The 22,112-nt window shown below is 36.7% G+C and overlaps 1 protein-coding gene across 6 annotated transcripts in view; it reads right to left on the bottom strand.

The window, feature by feature from the left end:
* Positions 1-22,112, bottom strand: part of ATE1 (arginyltransferase 1) — a 168,575-nt gene that overhangs the window by 81,096 nt on the left and 65,367 nt on the right. For all 6 annotated transcript variants that reach the window (XM_060098710.1, XM_060098746.1, XM_060098738.1 and 3 more), the window contains 2 exons: positions 8,271-8,452; positions 4,066-4,165 (listed from right to left, as the gene is read on the bottom strand). In XM_060098710.1, coding sequence (XP_059954693.1) covers positions 4,066-4,165; positions 8,271-8,452 — 282 coding nt within the window. The remainder of the gene's footprint in view (positions 1-4,065; positions 4,166-8,270; positions 8,453-22,112) is intronic.

Genomic DNA, 22,112 nt, shown 5'->3' with positions numbered 1-22,112 from the left:
TGAAAACAATTTTCTTAAACTAACAATACAAAAATTAAGAACAACATGTTCTTGAAGACCCAAAAGTATTCAAACCACCATGCCAGGAAAATGCTGGCTTTACAAAATTAACTTAATATTCAAATATTTTATCATTCTTATCTAACGAATATTTACAAAGTCACTAAATATAGTACAGATTTTCAGAACTGTCTTTCCCAAGAAGATATAATGTGACTATGATATAATATATTGGGAAATTTTTAAAGTTTTGTTTAAACGATTAGTGAGTATTCCCCTCCACCTACCTTTTCCACTCTGGGCTGCAACCTAGTTTTACAGGTTTTAATAGTGTTTCCAAATTCCCAACAGATATTAAATTTGGGGGATTTGGAAATGAGAAAGTAGGATTCCTGAAAACGTAAGTTATTCCTAAAATACTTCCAATATTCTTCATATTCTTTACTCATTAGTATGAGTAATTAAAGATTGTTTAATAAGAAATATCATTTTAAGTAATACAGGCATACCCCGTTTTATTGTACTTTGCTTTACTGCGTTTTGCAGATGTTGCGTTTTTTATAATTGAATGTTTGTGGCAACCCCGAGTCAAAAGCAAGTCCATCAGCACTGTTTTCCAACAGCATTTGCTCACTTTGTGTCTCTGTGTCACATTCTGCTATTTCCACCAGTGAAAAGATTACAACTTGATGAAGGCTCAGATGATGGTTAGAATTTTTTCACAATAAAATATATATATATATATTTTTTGTGGTACGCGGGCCTCTCACTTTTGTGGCCTCTCCCGTTGCGGAGCACAGGCTCTGGACGCGCAGGCTCAGCGGCCATGGCTCACGGGCCCAGCCGCTCCGCGGCATGTGGCATCCTCCCTGACCGGGGCACAAACCCGTGTCCCCTGCATCGGCAGGCGGACTCTCAACCACTCCGCCACCAGGGGAGCCCAATAAAATATTTTTTAATTAAGGTATGTACACTGTATTTTTAGACATAATGCTATTGTATGCTTAATAGACTACAGTACAGTGTAAATATAACTTTTATGTGTACTGGGAAATCAAAAAATTCATGTGACTTGCTTTATTGCAATATTCGCTTTATTGTGGTGGTCTGGAACTAAACCTGCAATATCTCTGAGGTGTGCCTGTATTTACGAAAAACTTTAGCCTACAAAGAATATTACAACACTGGAAACTGCCAGCAAACATTATTAGGTACTATTTCTAATAACCTAACATTTGGGTCTCTTACCATGCTAAGAGCACTACATAGAACCACAAATTAAAATTACCAGTTTATGATCTTATTTTGCTTCTAAGTTATTCCTTGAAACACCATTAATATACTTTATATATAAAGTGAATAATATTTATTATATTTACATTGTTATGTACCTCGTAAACAGCAGATAGGGCCACAAAACACATAACACGGCTACAGCTACAAAGAAGACCGACTAATTGAAGGGTGACTGCCCTCCTCCTCCTCTTTTATATGAATACGCATGGCACTGTCACCTATTCATTCTTATCTAAATGCTCCTTCTCCATGAAATGTGCTTCCCTGTCATACCTACTCTTTTTTGAGGCCTCTCTTCCCTTTTAATTAAACCCTTTCCTCTTCCATACCCTATGCAGCAAACCCCACTGCCTCCTAGGCCACTTACCAGACCACTGTATTGACCTGATTTTACGTAAAATACCCCCAATCTTCACCTATGTTACAAGTTTTAAGAAGATTCATGTTTAAATCTTTTCACATCTTCAGAGCTTAAAGCAGTGCTCTGAGTAGATCAGAGGTATTTGGTTACTGTTATTATGGTAGGCAGGATGTATGTAGTCTGTTCCTCTATACTGCTCTATACTTTCCAGAGCTTTTATAGTGGGCTACTAATACTTGGAAAACATCAAAGAGTTTCATTAAAGAGAGTCATAAAATTTAACATCAAAAAAAACAAACAACCCAATTAAAAAATGGGCAGAGGACCTGAACAGACATTTTTCCAAAGAAGACATACAGATGGTTAACAGGCATATGAAAAGCTGCTCAACATCACTAATCATCGGGGAAATGTAAATCAAAATTACAAGGAGATATCACCTCACACTTGTCAGAATGGCTATTATCAAAAAGACAACAAATAACAAGTGTTCACAAGGATGTAGAGAAAAGGGAACCCTCATGCACTACTGGTGGAAATGTAAATTGGTATAGCCACTATGGAAAACACTATGGAGATTCCTCAAAAAATTGAAAATAGAACCACCATACAATCTAGCAATTCCACTTCTAAGTATTTTTCCAAAGAAAAACACCAATTCAAAAAGAGACACGCACCCCCTATGTTCACTGCAGCATTATGTACAATAGCCAAGATATGAAAGCAACCTAAGTGCCCATCAATAGATGAATGGATAAAGAAGACAGGTGTGTATTGTGTGACACACACAATGGAATATTACTCAGCCATAAAAAAGGGCTTCCCTGGTGGTGCAGTGGTTGAGAGTCCGCCTGCTGATGCAGGGGACACAGGTTCGTGCCCCGGTCCGGGAAGATCCCATGCGCCGCGGAGCGGCTGGGCCCGTGAGCCATGGCCGCTGAGACTGCAGGTCCGGAGCCTGTGCTCCGAGAGTGCCACAACAGTGAGAGGCCCGCATACCGCAAAAAAAAAAAAAAAAAAAAAGAATTAAATCTTGCCATTTGTGACAACATAGACGGATCTAGAGGGTATTATGATAAGTGAAATAAGTCAGACACAGAGAGACAAATACCATATGATTTCATTTATAAGTGGAATCTAAAAAACAAAACAAATGAACAAACATAAAAAATTTTTAAAAACCAGACTCATAGATGCAGAGAACAAACTGGTGGTGCCAGAGGGGAGTGGGTGGGGAATGAGTGAAATAGGTGAGGGAGATTAAGAGGCACAAATTTCCAGTTACAAAATAAATGAGTTATGGGGATGAAATGCACAGCATTGGGAATATAGTCAATAATACTATGGGACTTCCCTGGTGGTCCAGTGGTTAACACTCTGCGCTTCCACTGCAGGGGGCGCAGGTTTGATCCCTGGTCGGGGAACTAAGATCCCACGTGCCACGTGAGGCAGACAAAAATAAATTAATTAATTAATTAAAAATTTAAAAAATAAAATTAGGCCTGGAAATTAAAATAATAATAATATTGTAATAGCTTTATATGGTGACACATAATTACTAGACTTCTTGCTGTGATCATTTTGTAATGTACAGAAATGTCGAATCACCATATTGTACACCCAAAACCAATACAGTGTTGCAGGTCAATTATACTTCAATAATAAAAAAATACAATAAAATAATAATAGAGAGAGTCATAAATGGTAAGACCTTTTGTTAAAAGGGAAATTCTGAAATATACTTAAATCTGACAATAATAAAATGAATTACAAAGTAAGAACAGTGGAGACTGTAGTTCTCATTACAGAAAGCTTCATTTCTGAGGCAGCAAACAGATTTCCTTAATTAACCCATTCAAACCCTTTCAAAACTCCAAATTCTGTGCTCTGAGACAAAAATCATATTAAAGATTCATTTTCCCATAATGAAAACGTTACAAACATTTGCAAATATTGTGCTATGGAAAATATCTTACTACTTACACCGAGCTCCAGTTTTTCTGGAGTGTGACTGTGTCCAAAGGAAACAAAGCTATAACTGAATGGAGTGAGAAGGACTGGAGGGGGGAGAGGGTGAGGATGCACCTCAGGAAGGTAGATTTCTTAATGGGTACTACTGTACTGCCCCAAGGAAGCAGGGCCCTACTGAAGTTCTAGAATAGCTGGGATATAGTCAGTGAATTCCTACAGATTAACCTATATTAAACAAATATTAAGTGCCTATTTTGTCAGGCACAGTTTTAGGCAATGAAGAAGCTAGAGTCTATGAAAAGTTTAAGACACATTTAAAAATAATTCATGATTTACATAAAAATGTACAAGCATGTTAAACTAATGTGATGAGAAACTACGAAAGCACTAATTTTCATAACTTGAATCTATAGCAAACGTGTGAAAATCAACTTTACCTTATATTTCATCTTGGGACATGAATGAATGTAGAAACCCATATAGTAATAGCTGAGTTGAGGTGTTTTCTCATGAAGCTGCCTAGTAAAAGTAATTTCTCTGCCAAAAGAAGAATAAAGATCAAGGTACAGTTAAATTTAGTTCCAAAATTCAAAGTACTGTACAATTTGGTAACACATATTTGATAAAATCTGACATTAAAAATAAATCAAATAAAATAAATCAAAATAAAAATCCAAGTGTTGAAAGAAAAACAATTTTAAAAACACTTTAAGATGACTTTTACTAAAGAGACACCAAAGAAAAGTATATTATTTTAGCAAATGCACCAAAGTTCTGGTTTTACCCTTTATTGGGCATAGCAGTGTATCTAAAATTCAAAGAGCATAAAAGTACAAAGATCTATTTAATACAATTCCTTATCATTATCACCTGGAGTTCTCAAAGACTGGATTTATCAGGTTAAAAACAGTACAACAAATTTTAGAAAGCTCAAAACCCAACAAATTTCAGGAAGAATACTACTATGACCATTTACATGCAAACACTTTCAACTATATATGACATATTACTCTCTATGTCCAGATACTACTTTAATATTTATTTTCTCTAAAACTAAAGAGGGGGGAAAAAGCCATGCTATCTCACTGCCTTTCCTCTATTTGTTGGCACAGGCAAGGATTAATTGAAAAAAGAAGCTGTCAGCAATGCCTATGCTTGATGTGGTTTTAATTTGTATCCGGATAAATCTGGGCACAGAATTTCATCCTACTTGTCCAACTGAATGACCGCTTGTGTTCGAGAGCTTTAAGCAAAGCTTCCGTACATTTCTAAAGTATGAGAAAAATTGTTTTGTTTTTATGTTTGTCTCTTGAAGGTTTTAATTTCCTTTTCTTTTTCTTTGTTTTTAGTAGCAATGGATGCTTGAAATCCAAGGAGAGATTTATTTTTTAAGGGAGCAGTCTGTGCATTTTGCAAGTTCAAATTTAAAGCACTGAAGGGTCGTTACCCTAAAAATTCATCTTTACAACAAAAGTATTTCTAAATCCAAACAGACTGAACATTATTAGGCTAAAACAGAATAGATCCTATTATTCTCAGAACTAACCCACTCTTAAGGTTCAAACTGAGGAAGAACGCAATGATATGGCAAGCAATGTAGGAACACCCAGCTCTGATGAGGACTGCAATACCCAACGGCCCTCCTTTACTCGGCCCTGCTCATCTCAGTTAACTGCAGCACCACTCCACCACCAAGCTGTTCAGGCCCCAAGCCTATGATCCACACTTAATTGTTCTCTTCCTCTCACCCCTGTGCCCAACCCATCAACAAGTCCAGTTGGCTCTATCTCCAAAATATACCGTGAATCTGACCATTTCTCACCACCTCCACCTCAGGTATTTTGGTCCAAGCCACCATTAGGCCTCCCTTGGACGACTCTAACAGCTTCCCGGATAGATTTCCAGTTTCCACTCTGGCCCCTCCATAACCTCACAGAGCAGTCTAAGTAGTCTTTTGCAATATTAATCAGGCGAGGTAACCTCTCCAAACCCTTCACCCTCACACTGGGTTGGTATCACACTTTGATAAAATCCAGCCTCCTTACCATTACCTATAAGCCCTTCTCCATTTGTCCCCTCATCAACACCACCTGTCTTGCTGCCATCCTTGCACAGCACTGTCTAGGTTCTACCCCATTTCCTAGCCCATAAGGCCTTCCCTTCCTTCTCTTCATTCCAACGACCTCAGGGCACTTGGACTTGCTACCTTTGACCTGGACGTCTATCCTCAGATTTTTACATAGCTGGCTCCTATTCTTTTTTCTTGGCTTTTCAGAGAGGTCTTTCCTAACCACCCTATATAAAAAGGGCCTCATGCCTACTACCATAATTTCATTTTTGTCACAGCACAACAGAGCCTCTAAAATTGTGTTGTCCGTTTTCTAATTTACTGTCTGCTTTGACAAAGCTGGAAACCCTGTCTTATTCACATCTACAAATAGTTCCAGGACACACAGACTGTGCTCAAATAAACATCTGTTAAGCAAATTAATTATATTTCTAAAATTCATCTTGCTAAAAAAAAAAAAGGAAACAAATTCCATGCTCATGATCCCCAATTCAAACATTTTAAAAATCTGTAGACTAGATTACATAAAAATCTAGTAATCTGTAATCTTGATTACAGATTAAAATATTAAAAACTCTTTATTGATTGTACGATTGCTTAAGAAACTGAAGAAATGGAGGAAAAATTTAACAGGCTTCACTGAAATACATTAAAATCAGTAATGGAACTGGCAACTTGTAACCTACTCTCCCCAGTTTTGCTTCATAATGTCAGTCTCCTGGCTGCCTTTCCTCTTCCATAAACTCAGCAATTCAGATTCTCAAGAGCATGGAAACAGATGCAGTGGCAATCTCCTCACTCTCCACTGACCCCAACTTTCGTGCTCTCAGGCTCCTCTACTACCTCCTCAAAGCCCTCCAGCTCCAGAACTTTCAAGAGATATACCAAGCAACAAATAGATTGCCGGGAACAAATTTTGTTGGGAATTATCTGCTATGTCAAATGCAGTGGGATTTCTATATCTCTTTGTTTATTGAGAAATGAAATAGTTCATACAGAGGCTGGGATTTATTATCTAAGAATAAATATCATTCTTAACATTTATCTGAGAAATCTAGACAAATCCATGCCTACACATTGTAAAGTGAGAGCTACATAAATAAAAGAAGAAAATGGTAATAATTTCAAAGTACGGATTGATTCTGATACAAAGAAAAAGTATCTTTTCTGAAATACACACTTCTAAAGTTACAAAATGTGAATGCTTTAAATTATCAGTTCTAATTTCACAAAGAGTTAAAAGATACTACAAAGAATCATGGATGTTTTTTAATTAGTTTATACAAAATGTAATTAAATACATAAGAAAAATAAAAGATTATTATAAGGATCAGTCATAAACATTGTATATTTTTTAACTTGCTACGTAACTTGGCATTAAGATAGGTCATGTTGAAAATATCAATATTGTGTGCCACTGAAAAACACAGAAATATCAATTATGGACCATATATTATTTTAATCAACTAGTGATTTTAAAAAAATCAACTTGGGCTTCCCTGGTGGCGCAGTGGTTGAGAGTCCGCCTGCCGATGCAGGGGACACAGCTTCGTGCCCCGGCCCAGGAAGATCCCACATGCCGCGGAGCGGCTGGGCCCGTGAGCCATGGCCGCTGAGCCTGCGGGTCTGGAGCCTGTGCTCCGCAACGGGAGAGGCCACAACAGTGAGAGGCCCGCATACCGCAAAAAAAAAAAAAAAAAAAATCTACTCTCCTACTTTTATAATTCAGAGAAAAGCACATACACAGTAAATAAAATAATCTCAAAGTATATTTTACCAAGATGTGAAAAACGTGACCATCAGAGACAAAGAATGGGAAAAGCAAAGAGAAAAAAGTGATAAAGAGGGAGAAAAAAGAGACTCAAGCTCCCAAACAACAGAAAAATAATTCTCAACGCTCCTTCCTCCTCTATCACATGTATATGCAGACAAGCAGCAATAAAAATAAAAACAAATATTTTCATGAAACAAGACCCCACTCTTTTCATTATTAGGATAATGCACCTAAAAACATCTGTGCTGTGTTGCATATATTTGCAGCCATGGACATAAAAAGGAAATCATCTTTTAATGAGGTCATAGACTCAAGTGGTCAGTCAGGGACTCTCTGGTCCTGTTCTATATACTACATATAATTGTATATTTCTTCCAACAGACTGCCATTGCTTTAATTCGTTTACACCAGATTCACATAACCTTTAATTAATCATAAAAATATATATATACAATAGTAATGACAAGAGAAATATATAAATAATGTAACATTTAAAAAACATTAAGTGGCTCTGACAGGGGAGCTTAAGTAAATGCATAAACTAAACAACAAAAGCATCACAGTGATTTTTCATACATTAGACCAGATGGATACCTTAAAAAGCTAGGGAATTACCATCAGACACTATGGCCTCAGTTCTAAAAGTGGTATTTCTAAATACCAATATATAAGAGACTACTAGAGCAACAAATGATTATGTACTATCCAACAGGATTTCTACTGTTTATAATAAAATATAATCAAATGAAGAATTATTTGAAGTTGTATATGACCATTACAATTGTCAAAAGCAATCTTACCGGAGTGCAGAGTAGACACCCAAAGACAGAAACGAATAATCAGGATCGTAGTACAAATATACAGATGAGACACAGTATGGAAGGATGTCAATCACCCCCACAGCAATGATCTTTCCATCAAGCCAATACTGCTGGTGAAAGGAACCATAACCACAGTCTGGTCCATTAGGGGTATTCTCTGCCTGTGAAAAGGCAGACACACAAACATGAACCGTTTGTCATTTTTCTCTTTATATTAAAAATCTTAATAATTAACCTCTTCTACTTATATTTTACTCAGGTTAATTAAGTCCTAAAGTTTCCTCTTTGTTGCCATCATCTTCCAGCTCTCAGAAGAGTCATACCCTGCAAAACTTTTTAGGTGTAGAAACGCTGAAGGAACAAAAGAATAGAGAAAAACCAACTTAAGGTTTTTTTCAACTTGTTTTAAAATTTGCCATAGGAAATATAAAATCTACAGGATAAGTAAATACTGTTAAACTCTATTCTTCTGTTCTACACCAGAGTTGGGAAAGAAATGGTAAATGAGAGAAAGATGGAGAACATAAAGGCAAGGATTGAGTGCCAACAGGAGAACTATCCCTACGCTGCCAGCCAGGCCTGATCTGTGGCCACCCCTGCACTCATAAGGCATAGGAGCTCATAATTTTTTCTAGGTAAGAGTTCCTGTGTAAGTAAGTGCTATGACATTTCTCCCTATTAGCCAAAGGAAAGTAAAAGTTATTTCCTTATCATTATTTTAATATACCTATAATCCCACAGAAGAAAATCCCACAAATTTTTGCTAAAGATATCTAGAGATTTCAGAGTATAACCATTTTCTGTAAATAGTTAGTTGAATGATATTTCTCATTGTAAAGTTCAACATGAATTTAAATGAAACTGTTATTAAAAGAAAACCTTATAATGAAAATTATGAAGCACCATAAAAAATGCTTTGCTAGAGACTGAATGAATGTTAGAGATGAACAATTTAAGTGAACAAATACAACAAAACTTGTGTATCATGTTCACACACTTAAAGTCACAGAGAGTGTGTACGGGAAAAAAAGCTAGATGGAAATAAAGGAAAATGAAAAAGCAGGTTTGCTAATATTAAAACCAGAAAAAGACATTACAAGATAGGAAATCTACAGAACAATCTCTCATGAACATAGATGCAAAAATCCTCACCAAGATACTACCAAATCAAATTCAACAATGTATAAAAAGAATTATACACAAGGACAAAGTAGGATTAACTCCAGGTATGCAAGGCTGGTTCAACATTAGAGAAGTAATTAAAAAAAGAAAAGCAATTAATGTAATCTAGCCATGAAAAGAGGCTAAAAGAAAAATCATATGATCATATCAATTGATAGAGAAAACACATTTGACAAAATCCAATACCCATTCATGACTAAAAGCTCTCAGCAAACTAGGAATAGAGGGAAACTTCATCAACTTTATAAAGAACATATACAAAAAAATCTACAACTGACATCAGACTTAATGGTAAGAAACTGGATAATCGCCCCCTAAAATTGGGAACACGGCAATGATATCCCCTCATTACTCCTACTCAATATCATACTGGAAATTCTAGTTACTGAAAAGGAAGTAATACATACAGATTGGGAAGGAAAAAAATAAAACTGTCTTTGTTCACAAATGACATGACATGCTATGCAGAGAATTCCAAAGAATCAACAACAAAAATTGAAACTAATAAGCAATTACAAGGTTATAGGGTAAAAGGTTGGTATACAAGTCAATTGCTCCCCTATATACTAGTAATGACTGGAATTTGAAATTAAAAACACAATACTATTTACAAAACCACCAAAAAAATTACACACCTAAGTATAAATCTAAGAAAATATTAATACATACAGAATCCATACGCCAAAAAAACCTACAAAACTATGACGAATGGAATCAAAATGTAAACAAATGGAAGATATTTTATGTTCATTTTGATTGAGATGTCCACTCTTCCCAAGTAGGTCTCCAGATTTAATTCAATCTCAATCAAAATCCCAGCAACTTATTTTGTGAATATTGACAAATTAATTCTAATGTTTATATGGAAAGGAAAAAGAGCCAGAATACCAACACAATACTGAAGAAGAACAAAGGTGAAGGACTGACACCACCTGATATCCAGACTTCCTATAAAGCTACAATAATCGAGACAGTGTGATATTGGTGAACGAACAAATGAAACAGCAGAACAGAAAACAGAACCCAGAAATAAACCCACATAAATATAGTCAGCTGGCCTTTGACAAAGAAGCAAAGATAGAAAGGACAGTCTATACAACAAATGGTGCTGTAACAACTGGACATCCAAATACAAAAACAGCAATATCTAGTCACAGACCTTACCTCTTTCAAAAAAATTAACTAAAAATGGATCATAGACTATGTAAAATGCAAAACTATAAAACTTCTAGGTGATAAAACAGGCAAAGATCTAGGTGACCTGGGGTTTGGCAATGAATTTTAAGGTACAACACCAAAAAGGACAATCCATGAAAGAACAATTGACAAGCTGGACATCATTAAAATTAAAAACCTCGAGTCTGTGAAATGCATTGTTATGAGAATAAAAAGTCAAGCCACTGACTGGAGAAAACCTTGCAAAACATATCTCATAAGGAACTGGTATTCAAAAATATACACTCTTAAATTTCAACAATGAGAAGACAAACAACTCAATTAAAAACCAAGATATCTAAGGAGATGCTTTACCAAAGAATATGTGCAGATGGCAAATAAGCATATAAGATGCTCAAATAAATAAATAAATAAATGTGCACAACATCATTTGTTGTTAGGAAACTGAAATTTAAAAAACAATGAGAGGGCTTCCCTGGTGGCGCAGTGGTTAAGAACCCACCTGCCAGTGCAGGGGACACGGGTTTGAGCCCTGGTCCGAGAAGATTCCCACATGCCGCGGAGCAACTAAGCCCGTGGGCCACAACTACTGAGCCCGTGTGCCACAACTACTGAAGCCCGCATGCCTAGAGCCTGTGCTCCGCAACAAGAGAAGCCCCCGCAATGAGAAGCCCACGCCCCACAACAAAGAGTAGCCCCCGCTCGCCACAACTAGAGAAAGCCCGCGTGCGGCAACGAAGAACCAACACAGCCAAAATTAAACACATAAATAAATAAATATATAAAAAAATAAAAACTAATGAGAGTACTATACAACTATTAGAATGGCTGAAATCCAATAACCTGTATATCAAATGTTGATGAGGATGCAGAACAACAGGAATTCTCATTCACTGATGATGGAAATGTAAAATGGTACAGACACTTTGGTAGAGGCATAAGCTACCAAGCCAAACTCACACACAAAATGGAGAAATCTTAAATACATATTGCTAAGTGAATGAAATCAGTGTGAAAGTGCTACAGAGACTGTATGATACCAATTACATTCTATAAAAGGCAAAGCTACTGAGACAGTAAAAAGACCAGTGGCTGCCAAGAATTTGGGGGTTTGGGGGAGGATGAATAGATGAAGCACAAGGGACTTAAAGGATGAAACTGTTCTGTATAATACTGTAGTAGTGCATACATGACATTATGCACTTGTCAAAACTCATAGAATTTTACAACACAAAGAGTGAGCTTTAATATATGCAAAGTGAAAGAAAATTAGGAGGGTAAGGGATCCCAAGAAGGAATGCAGATGGTGACAAGAGAATCTACCTGTATACACATGAAAAAATCTTACTGAAAGAGGCTGGGGAGAGGAAATGTGCTGACCTAAGAAACTTTGGGGGTCTATAAGAATAAAGGCAAAAGGAAATCTGCACATAAGCATTGTATTCTACCTGATAAAGTTGTTTACCACGAGGACTAAAGGTTAACAATTCTGATACTGGTGTACATGTATACTGGAATTGAACAACTAAGTAAACGGACAGCGGATTACCGGTAGGAGCCAAGAGTCTCACTACTGGAATGGAAATTTACAGATAAGCAAGGGGAAGAGGCTAGAATGATCCATGGGGCCATGGATTAGAGCTGGAGACATGAGTACGAACTCATGAATAGCTTAATACGGACACAGATGGTTACATAAAGAAATATTTATAGGTATGCATATACCATAGATATATTCATACAAAGGTTAGTATATGCACATTTATTTCTTTGCTTTGTCAGATGAGAAGACCTAAAAAAACAACAACCCAGGGGCTTCCCTGGTGGCTCAGTGGTTGAGAGTCCGCCTGCCGATGCAGGGGACACGGGTTCGTGCCCCGGTCCGGGAAGATCCCACATGCCTCAGAGCGGCTGGGCCCGTGAGCCATGGCCGCTGAGCCTGCGCGTCCGGAGCCTGTGCTCCGCAACGGGAGAGGCCACAACAGTGAGAGGCCCGCGTACCGCAAAAAAAAAAAAAAAAAAAAACACAACCCAGTAGCAACAAACATACCTAACACACAAATCTTGGTTTCTAATATCATTCTGCAATAAAAAGAACCAGGGCTGTGTGGAGAAAGGGCTGATTCCAGGGCTGGGGCAGGAAATATACAAGATAAGCCTAGAGCACCTCACAGTGCCAGAAAATAAGGAAGTGCACAAAAAAACAAAAAGCAAACCCACACTGCTGGAGGTATATCCAAGGGGCACAGGAGTCAACCCAAAGAGCTCCCAATGGCAAAAGCTGGAACAATTTGAGCAACAAAATAAAGTAGTATTGGATTATAACCCACGATACAAAATAAATGTCCATGAGTCCATACTGATATAAATAATTGGATAAACTAATAAATGAGGCAGAACAGACAAATCTCCCATGCAGAATTCCAAAAAGTTTATGCAGATACTCTGCCTAAAGGTAGGGAAGCATAATTCCCCACTACTTAAGTGTGAGCTGCACAGTGACTTCTTTCCCAAGAATACGGTATGGGAAAGCGGGGGGCGGGGAAGTAACTGCGTGGGTGATCAAGGTAAACAACAACAAACAAGAAAAAATTTACTAAGGTGCTCGCAGCATCAGTGATTTCTAAAACTTCCACTGCTGTAGCTAAAATGGTGCTTGGGTAGTAAATACATCTTTAACCTTTTAAGAGCTTCCACTAACTACCGATATTATAATAAACTATGTCAAACCCTGGTTTTAGCATTCACTGTCACATATAGCACTGCTCTTTAAAAAATCATCACTGTTTCTCTAGAAACACATAGTTTGAAGAGCACAACAGATAAGCAAAGAGAAGCATTACCCAAAAGGAAAACAGAAAGGATACTAACCTGTTGAATCTACAACACCTGAATTAATGCCAATACTCTAAATTGCTAATAGACTTGAAGCCTAATCACTTGTCTCAGAAACTAGAATGCTCCAACTATGTAATAAAAAATAAACAAATTCCTACATATTAAAGAACTTTATGAAAACCACCTTTTAAATGTATGCCCTGAGGTTCATAGGAATGAAGCTCCCTGTCTTTAAAAATAATCATGCAGGAGAGCAACCACTGCAGTGACACAGAGACAGAGAAGCTGTCAGTTCATGGTATGGAAGGTGGGGAGCCTGTCAAACGACAGAAAACCTCCAAGTCAAAGCTGATTGGATGACTCTGAAATGAGTCTAAATTCTTCCATGATTTCAGTTTAGTGTGTCATTCTAGGACTCACTGAATCAAATGAGTGTATTCGTTCATTCATTTAAAATGTATTTATTAAGGACATAATAAGTATGGACTCAATAAGCATATTCTCAATAAATAACCAATATAATGTTAACCCTAAATATAAATCAGTCCTACTTGTTGTACCAGCTTGAAATATTTTTTTCAAACTGCAATAACCTTCTCAGTTTCCAGTTTTCATCACTTCTCTCATTCCCTGGACCTCCCGTTTAATAACCTGCTTCCATTTACTTCACTGGTTCGTCCTCCTATGAGTCCAGTCATGACCAACTTGTCCTACCACAGGCATTATTCCCATCTCTCAATTCACGTGAAAGTTGGGGGTCTTCCCCATCTGCAAAGCACTTCATATAGATATGGGCTATTTTATAATCATTTAGGAGAGAATAAGCCATATAAGCATCTACTCTGACCCCCATCCCATCACCTGAGGAAACCAGAAATCCAGGAGTCAATTAAGCAATAAAATGATCATAAAACCATGGAGTTATTAAATGACACACAAACTGGCCTCCTAGCCCCTAAGTCAATGCTAGATAAGAAAATCAGCTACTTTTAAACACTTCTAAATAAACTCACTTTTCAAATATCCCTCATCTATCCAAGTCAGTAAATAAAGCAGCATGAAAAACAAAGTGTTTCAATGCATGGTTAAAAATTTTTTTCTTAAAACCTGGTTTGCTGTACTCCTTTTGTTTCCATCATGTTTTCTGACAATTAAAATATGAATGATTTCTTCTTCTCCCTTGTGGGGTCCTCACTGACCTAATTTTTATTTATTTATTTATTTTTATTTATTTATTTTTGCGGTATGTGGGCCTCTCACTGTTGTGGCCTCTCCCGTTGCGGAGCACAGGCTCCAGACGCGCAGAATCAGCAGCCATAGCTCACGGGCCCAGCCGCTCCACGGCATGTGGGATCTTCCCAGACCGGGGCATGAACCCGTGTCCCCTGCATCGGCAGGCGGACTCTCAATCACTGCGCCACCAGGGAAGCCCTGACCTAATTTAAAAAAAAAAGATTTCAAAAATGGAAGATGCTCCAAGTAAAGGGAGATAAGAAGCTATTTTCCTAACACTACATCTGAAACATCAGCACTACTGGTTAACAATGATCTGCTAGTCTCAATTTGGTAAGTTAATCAATACTTTCAAGCTTTTCAACAAGTACTCGGCGGCTGTGGAAAATGGATTGGAAGTGAACCTGAAATACTGATTCCCTTAGCCCTCTTTGCAGCTGGAATAGCCAGAGCCCCAGATCACTCCCTTCTGGCTGGGAAAGTCTGAAAAAAAGTTAGTGTCTAACACCATACACTAAGCTGACCTAACTAACATGCTTGATGTCTGTCTATGCACACACACATTTGCTGAATCAGTTCTATCCTTCTATCTGGCATAAAACTTCCATAATACAATTTCTTTCCCTCAAACAGAATCCCTTAACTCAAATTAGGTAATACTTTAAAACAAGGAAAAAACACAAGAGTTTGAGGGACAGAGTAAAGGAGAGAAAAACAGAAAGAACAACAGTTAGATCTGTGAAGTCAGAAACCAGCAGAACGCTTGGACTGGATCTCCAGTCATTCAACAATATCCTGAAAACCCAGACTCACTGAGCTTTATCATGCCATATGCTTCAACATGCTATTATTTGGAGACTTGTTGATTACAAATGTGTTCATGAGTAGCAACTAGAAATTGTCTTCACTGTAAATTTAAACCATCAGCAAACACAGATGTGTCACCTTCACCTCCACGAGGTTCCAAAGAGCCCTATCAGTCTGTCCCTTCAATTAACTCTCCAAGGGGCTCAGTCCCCAGTATTAGAGAGGCCTCCTAAGTCACTGACTAGTCTCTATTGATTGTTTTGGGAATCCTACTTCAACTCTTGGGATTGCTACATTTCTTTAACCCCTTACTTAGTTAAGGCCTTTTAATGGCTAATACTCTTCAAATGTCGCTTAAAAACACAAAAGGTGAGATAATGACAGATCATGCCGGAAAATACACACACTATTTGGGAAAGGGAAAGTAACAGCGGAGCTGCCTCAACGATACAGGCATCACGTAAATCAGTGACTCTCATACGTCTTGGTCTCAAAATCCCTTTACACTTACAAAACTCACTGAGGACTCCAAAGAACTTTTACTTATTGAACTGTATCTGTAGATATTTACTGTATTAAATATTAAAACTGAGCCTTTCAAAAATATGTACTTGTTAATTCACTTAAAAATAACAATTAAGCCCATACGTGTAAAATTAACATATTTTGTTTAAAAATTACTGTATTTTCCAAAACCAAAAAAAAAAAAAAATCTAGTTGAAAGAATGGCACTGTTTACGTTTCTGCAAATCTCTTTAATGTGTGGCTTACAGAGGACAGCTGTATTCTCATACATGCTTCTGCATTTAATTTGTAGCCTTTGGAAAAAATCCCCCAACACTCATAATAGAATGAGAGAGGAAAAGGCTAATTATAAAATAATTTAGACCTTGAGAAGCCCCTGAAAAGGCATCCGGGGCCACCAGAGGCTGCAGGACCACACTTCTGAGAACAATTCACATAAATGTATTTTTTAAATGTAGGGAGAGGAGTCTATAAACTGTAAACTGCAAACAGAAAGGGAGCAGGTTATAGTGACTTGAGGCCAGGAGTCGGAACCAAGATATCTGGATTTGAGCCCTAACTTCACTCACTGTACATTTTCTGGCTATTTTATCTTAGCAAGATGATAACTTGACTTTTAAAAGTATCAATTTCTGAATTTTTAAAACAGGAATCATACTACTAAGCACCCTCAAAGGTAGCTGTGAGAAACAAATGACAACGTACAAACACTTTGCAAGTATGAGCAAATTTGAGTCCATTTTTGTTTTTGTTTTAAGGGGTCTGAATGACACATCCTAAAAGACTGGGTCTATGAAATTATATCAGTAGCTCATTTAATAGCCAAGTTACATAAACTAACAGAAACTATCAATTTCCTCACAAGTCAGTAATGTGATTCGCAACATTTAATAGTTTAGCTTTCTCATGCCCACAGCTTGTCACACTTTCAGATAACTGAAGGAATAAGCGAAGTTATTTTTCAGCAGTTCCTCTATTTCAAGAATTTAGCTGACAACAGGAAAAATATAACAATAAAGCTCACCGCTAGCTATACAAAAGAAAACACATCTTAAATGCTGGGGAAGGATGGCATGGCTTCTGTGATTAATGAGCTGTGCGGTACAATACCAAACATACTCTGTAGAAATGACATCAATATTAATGGACCAATTCAGACTTCCAGCTAAATGGTTCCCAAAATGGGTGTATATTTACTCTGATAAAGTACATCTGTCTCCTGACCCACCTGCCTCCATGTGCTTCAGTTATGCTTAAAACAGACAACTGTTAAGACTCAAAGGAACAGGCAAAGGGGGAGTCATACTCCAGGCACCAGGGACAGCACTGGAGGGACTTACTCGTGGGTTCAAAGACTGGACGAGTGAAAGTCTTCAGGGGCTGTAAGAGAGCAGGACCTGTATTCTCCTCCTTGCTAAAGCATCCAAAAGTAACTCTCCGAAATCACACACCTGTTCACATAAAAATCCACGATTTGCCAACTGATGTCCTGAATTTTTTTTAAACAAGAGTTTATGGAGAATCCCAAAGGTAATCATTTTAAGCACCTGATTAAAAGTGCATTGCTTGAAAATAACTTATTCCTGCAACTATTTTGCCTTTTGTTAACCGTTTCATGAAACACTACAAATAAACTTCAGATTCATTTTAAGAAGAGAAACTCACGAAGACATTCAGATGGCCAAAAAGCACGGGAAAAGATGTTCAACATTGCAAATTATTACAGAAATGTAAATCAAAACTAAAACTACAATGAGGTATCACCTCACACCAGTCAGAATGGCCACCATCAAAAAATTTATAAACAATAAATGCTGGAAAGGGTATGGAGAAAAAGGAACCCTCCTACACTGTTGGTAGGAATGTAAATTGGTACAGCCACTATGGAGAACAGTATGGAGGTTCCTTAAAAACTAAAAATAGAATTAACCATAAGACCCAGCAATCCCACTCCTGGGCATACACCCAAAGAAATCCATAATTTGAAAAGATACAAGCAACCCAATGTTCACTGCAGCACTATTTACAATAGCCAGGACATGGAAGCAACCTAAATGTCCATCAACAGAGAAATGGATAAAAAGGATGTGGTACATATATACAATGGAATATTACTCAGCCATAAAAAAGAATGAAATAATTTCATTTGCAGCAACATGGATGGATGAGAAATTGTCATACTGAGTGAGTAAGTCAGACAGAGAAAAACAAATATCATAATGATAGCGCTTATAAAAATGGTACAAATGAACTTACTTACAAAATAGAAATAGAGTCACGGACGCAGAAAAACTTATGGTTACCGGGGGAAGGGGGGGGGATAAACTGGGAGACTGGGATTGACATATACACCATACTGTTGATATATATAAAACAGATAACTAGTAAGGACCTACTGTATAGCACAGGGAACTCTACTCAATACTCTGTAATGACCTATATGGGGAAAGAATCTAAAAAAGAGTGGGGACTTCCCTGGTGACGCAGGCTAAGAATCTGCCTGCCAATGCAGGGGACACAGGTTCGAGCCCTGGGCCGGGAAGATCCCACATGCCGCGGAGCAAAAAAGCCCGTGCGCCACAACTACTGAGCCCGTGTGCTACAACTACTGAAGCCCATGCACCTAGAGCCCGTGCTCCACATCAAGAGAAGCCACAGCAATGAGAAGCACATGCACCACAACAAAGAGTAGCCCCCGCTCACCACAACTAGAGAAAGCTCGCATGCAGCAACGAAGACCCAACACAGCCATAAATAAATAATAAACTAATTAATTAATTAATTTAAAAGATTAAAATAAAATAAAAATGAGTGGATATATGTATATGTATAACTGATTCACTTCGCTGCACAGTAGAAATTGACACATTTTAAATCAACTATACTCCAATAAAAGTAAAAAAAAAATCAAAGGTGTGCTAAACCAGTATAGCATCAACATTTACATGATTTCTTAAAAAAAAGATACAAAAACTAAATTTAAAAATGTGAAACAATACAGTCTATAAGAAATTAAAAATAATAATAAATTTAATTTGGAAAACGCAAATAGCAATATTCATGGTTAATATATCGCATAGCTTTGCACAAGTGATTTAAAAACTGAATGCAACCAATTCCTAATTTTCTGGCAGACAATCAGTACACTAACGATGGCTACCAAAACTAACACAATTCTGGGTTCACAGCTATATTGTATAGTAGATATAATAACAGTCTACCTGGAAAAAGACTCCAACCTTGTTTCCAGTTAATATCCAAAGTATGTGAAATTAAGGGCCAATTCTGAGAAAATATATGGTGGTTGGACATGTAGTTCCCACCAAGGAACATTCCATTAGAACAAAAGATCTGCTATTAAATAAGTTCTTGTTCCCCTGGCAAAATCCCACCTCCTGAAAAAGACAACTTTAGCCTTGAACTAGTTAGGAACATTACCTAATGTTTAGCTACCAATATTCATTGTAATCTCCACCAGCAAGGAATATTTTGCATTTTGAGGTTACTTTTTTCTTCACTGATTCTGACAGTTAACACAAACTGCAAGTACTCTGATTTGATATTACACTAGATATCAATGTTTTATAGCCCATTTTATATTATAGGAGCCAAATTTACTGATCATAACCTTCAAAACACACAATTACCTTAGTTACATACATTTATAAATTAAATAATGCTAGCTCTGTAATAAGACTGCACCAAAAATTTTAGCCTATACAGGCTTATTCTAATGTGATTATTTCCTATCATCACCTATATTTCAATCCAAAGGCAATTAAGTTTAAATGATCCTTTAAAAAGAAAAAAAAGTACATGTAAAAGTAACAATATTTTGTTATTCTACTTTAAGCAACATTTTCTCTGCTCACAAAGGAAATATCTAAAAGTTAATTTTACTAAGTAATATAAATGACATAACATTTACAGCCTGAAGATTAGGAAGAATTCATTCACTCTTCCTATTCACACAGTTCTCTCAGGTTGCAGTAGAGTACTTTATGCTAGTTAAACATCTAAAGGCCTTAATTTCATCAGAATCCCTGAGTTGGTGAAGATTATCCAGTCATTAGAGAGGAACACACTCTTTATATCGTCTGCCTCAATTTCTGCTGGTAATTTCAATAAAAAATACTCAGTAGCATCTAACCTGAAAATTTTAATCAGCTCATATTAAACAAGACCATGACATTTATAGCATAACAACTTCTATTCACTTCCAAACTGGGGAGAAAGAGCCAAATTAAAACAAAATTGTAGGGACTTCCCTGGCGGTTCAGTGGTTAAGACTTCACCTTCCAATGCAGGGGGTGCGGGTTCGATCCCTGGTCGGGAAGCAAAGATCCCACATGCCTCGCGGCCAAAAAACCAAAACATAAAACAGAAGCAATATTGTAACAAATTCAATAAAGACTTTAAAAATGGTCAACATCAAAAAAATCTTTTAAAAATATTGTAAAATAAAATAATTATAGTAATCCATATAAAGAACTACTCTGTAATAATTAAAAATTATGTTTACCAAGATTTTTAATAACATTATAAACATTTCTCCAAATTAAGTAAAAACATAACAATATAAAATGAGATGTATGATCCCAAGCATATGAAAAATTTCTATGTGTGTGTAACTACACACAAACTTGTAAAGATGGGGAAAAAAACATCCAATATTGTCAGTAGAGAGTTTATGATTTTATTCTTCTACTGTCCATATTTTAAAAATAAACAGTCTGTTATTTTTAATAACATACATTAATATATAATCAAAAAAGAGTTTTAAAATCCAAGGTTGAAGAATTACTAGTAAGTGCTAAATAGATGATTAATAGGTGAAATTTGACAAAGGTCAAAGAAATTACTGGGTGTTCTTTCAGGATAGTTCTGGGCTTGATTCTCTATTGACTGAGTTATTTTTCAATTTGGTTGGGATAGAGGTTAACTTATAGACTTCTGTCTAGTGGAACAAATAACCCAAAAAGGTTACAGTTTAATGCCCTGTAAGACAATAACCAGTTGTATTTATCTAACTTAGCAATCTTATCTCAACCTTTTATTAAATTGCCTGCAGATATATGTATATATCAACATCTGTATTTTCACAAATGCTATTCTTGACACCAGTTCTAATGTCTTACTGGTTCTTGCATTAATTAATAAGTCAAATAAAACTTGACATGTGTTCATGCTCTATTTGCATGAAGCCCATAATTTTAACTTCTGAAAAATTATAGTTTAACAGTTTTGGAGGTCATCCACCAAGAAGCTCAAGTGAACTAACTCACGTGATGGATCTAAATAATTTATAAGTGCCCTCACAGTATGTTAAGCCTAGCATGTCTTTTCTTGAGTCTCAAAAAGAGATTCCTATGTAGCAACAGAGTTCTATGTAACTTTGCTGTTTTTCTCTAAGTCTTTTTCTGTCTCTCTACTAAGTGTGTGCTTTGTTTATGTCTTATGACTAGTAAGTTATCCCCATTACTGGCAGCAATAGTTGATTCTGGTTCACAGTCCCTGTTGGATGGATGACAAAGATCTATTCTCTTCTGGATGAGAGAAGACAGAGAACCTGGTTTGTTTGGTTTTGTCTGTGTTCTTATTTGTGAGTTCAATCAATTAAAGAGAGCAGATCTTTTGAGTTCTGAACCAATGAGTTTCTGTGTTTATTTTCACAGAGAAATAACAAGAGAACTGAAGCCAAAAGCTCTCTATATGTTTGTGACTCTAAAATTCAGAAAAGTCTTTACTTCTTATTGTACATGAAATATTTTCCTACATCCAGAGAGTATTAATAAATCACACTATTACATCTCTTAATTAGAGGAGCTTTGTAAAACTGATTTATAGAAATAAGCATTTATATATAAATCAAATATTCTCCAACTCCACAGAAAATAAACTCCTTACAGAAACTGCTAGTTCAGAAACATTTTTAAGATAAATTAAACTAGTTTAATAATTGTGTTTAAGAAAGAAAAAAAGTTGGGGCTTCTCTGGTGGCACAGTGGTTAAGAATCCATCTGTCGGGCTTCCCTGGTGGCGCAGTGGTTGAGGGTCTGC

Source organism: Mesoplodon densirostris, chromosome 1 (assembly GCF_025265405.1).
Source record: "Mesoplodon densirostris isolate mMesDen1 chromosome 1, mMesDen1 primary haplotype, whole genome shotgun sequence".
Classification (NCBI taxonomy): Eukaryota; Metazoa; Chordata; class Mammalia; order Artiodactyla; family Ziphiidae; genus Mesoplodon; species Mesoplodon densirostris.
The sequence above is the reverse complement of the archived record's forward strand: the minus strand, read 5'-3'. Positions and strand labels throughout refer to the sequence as shown.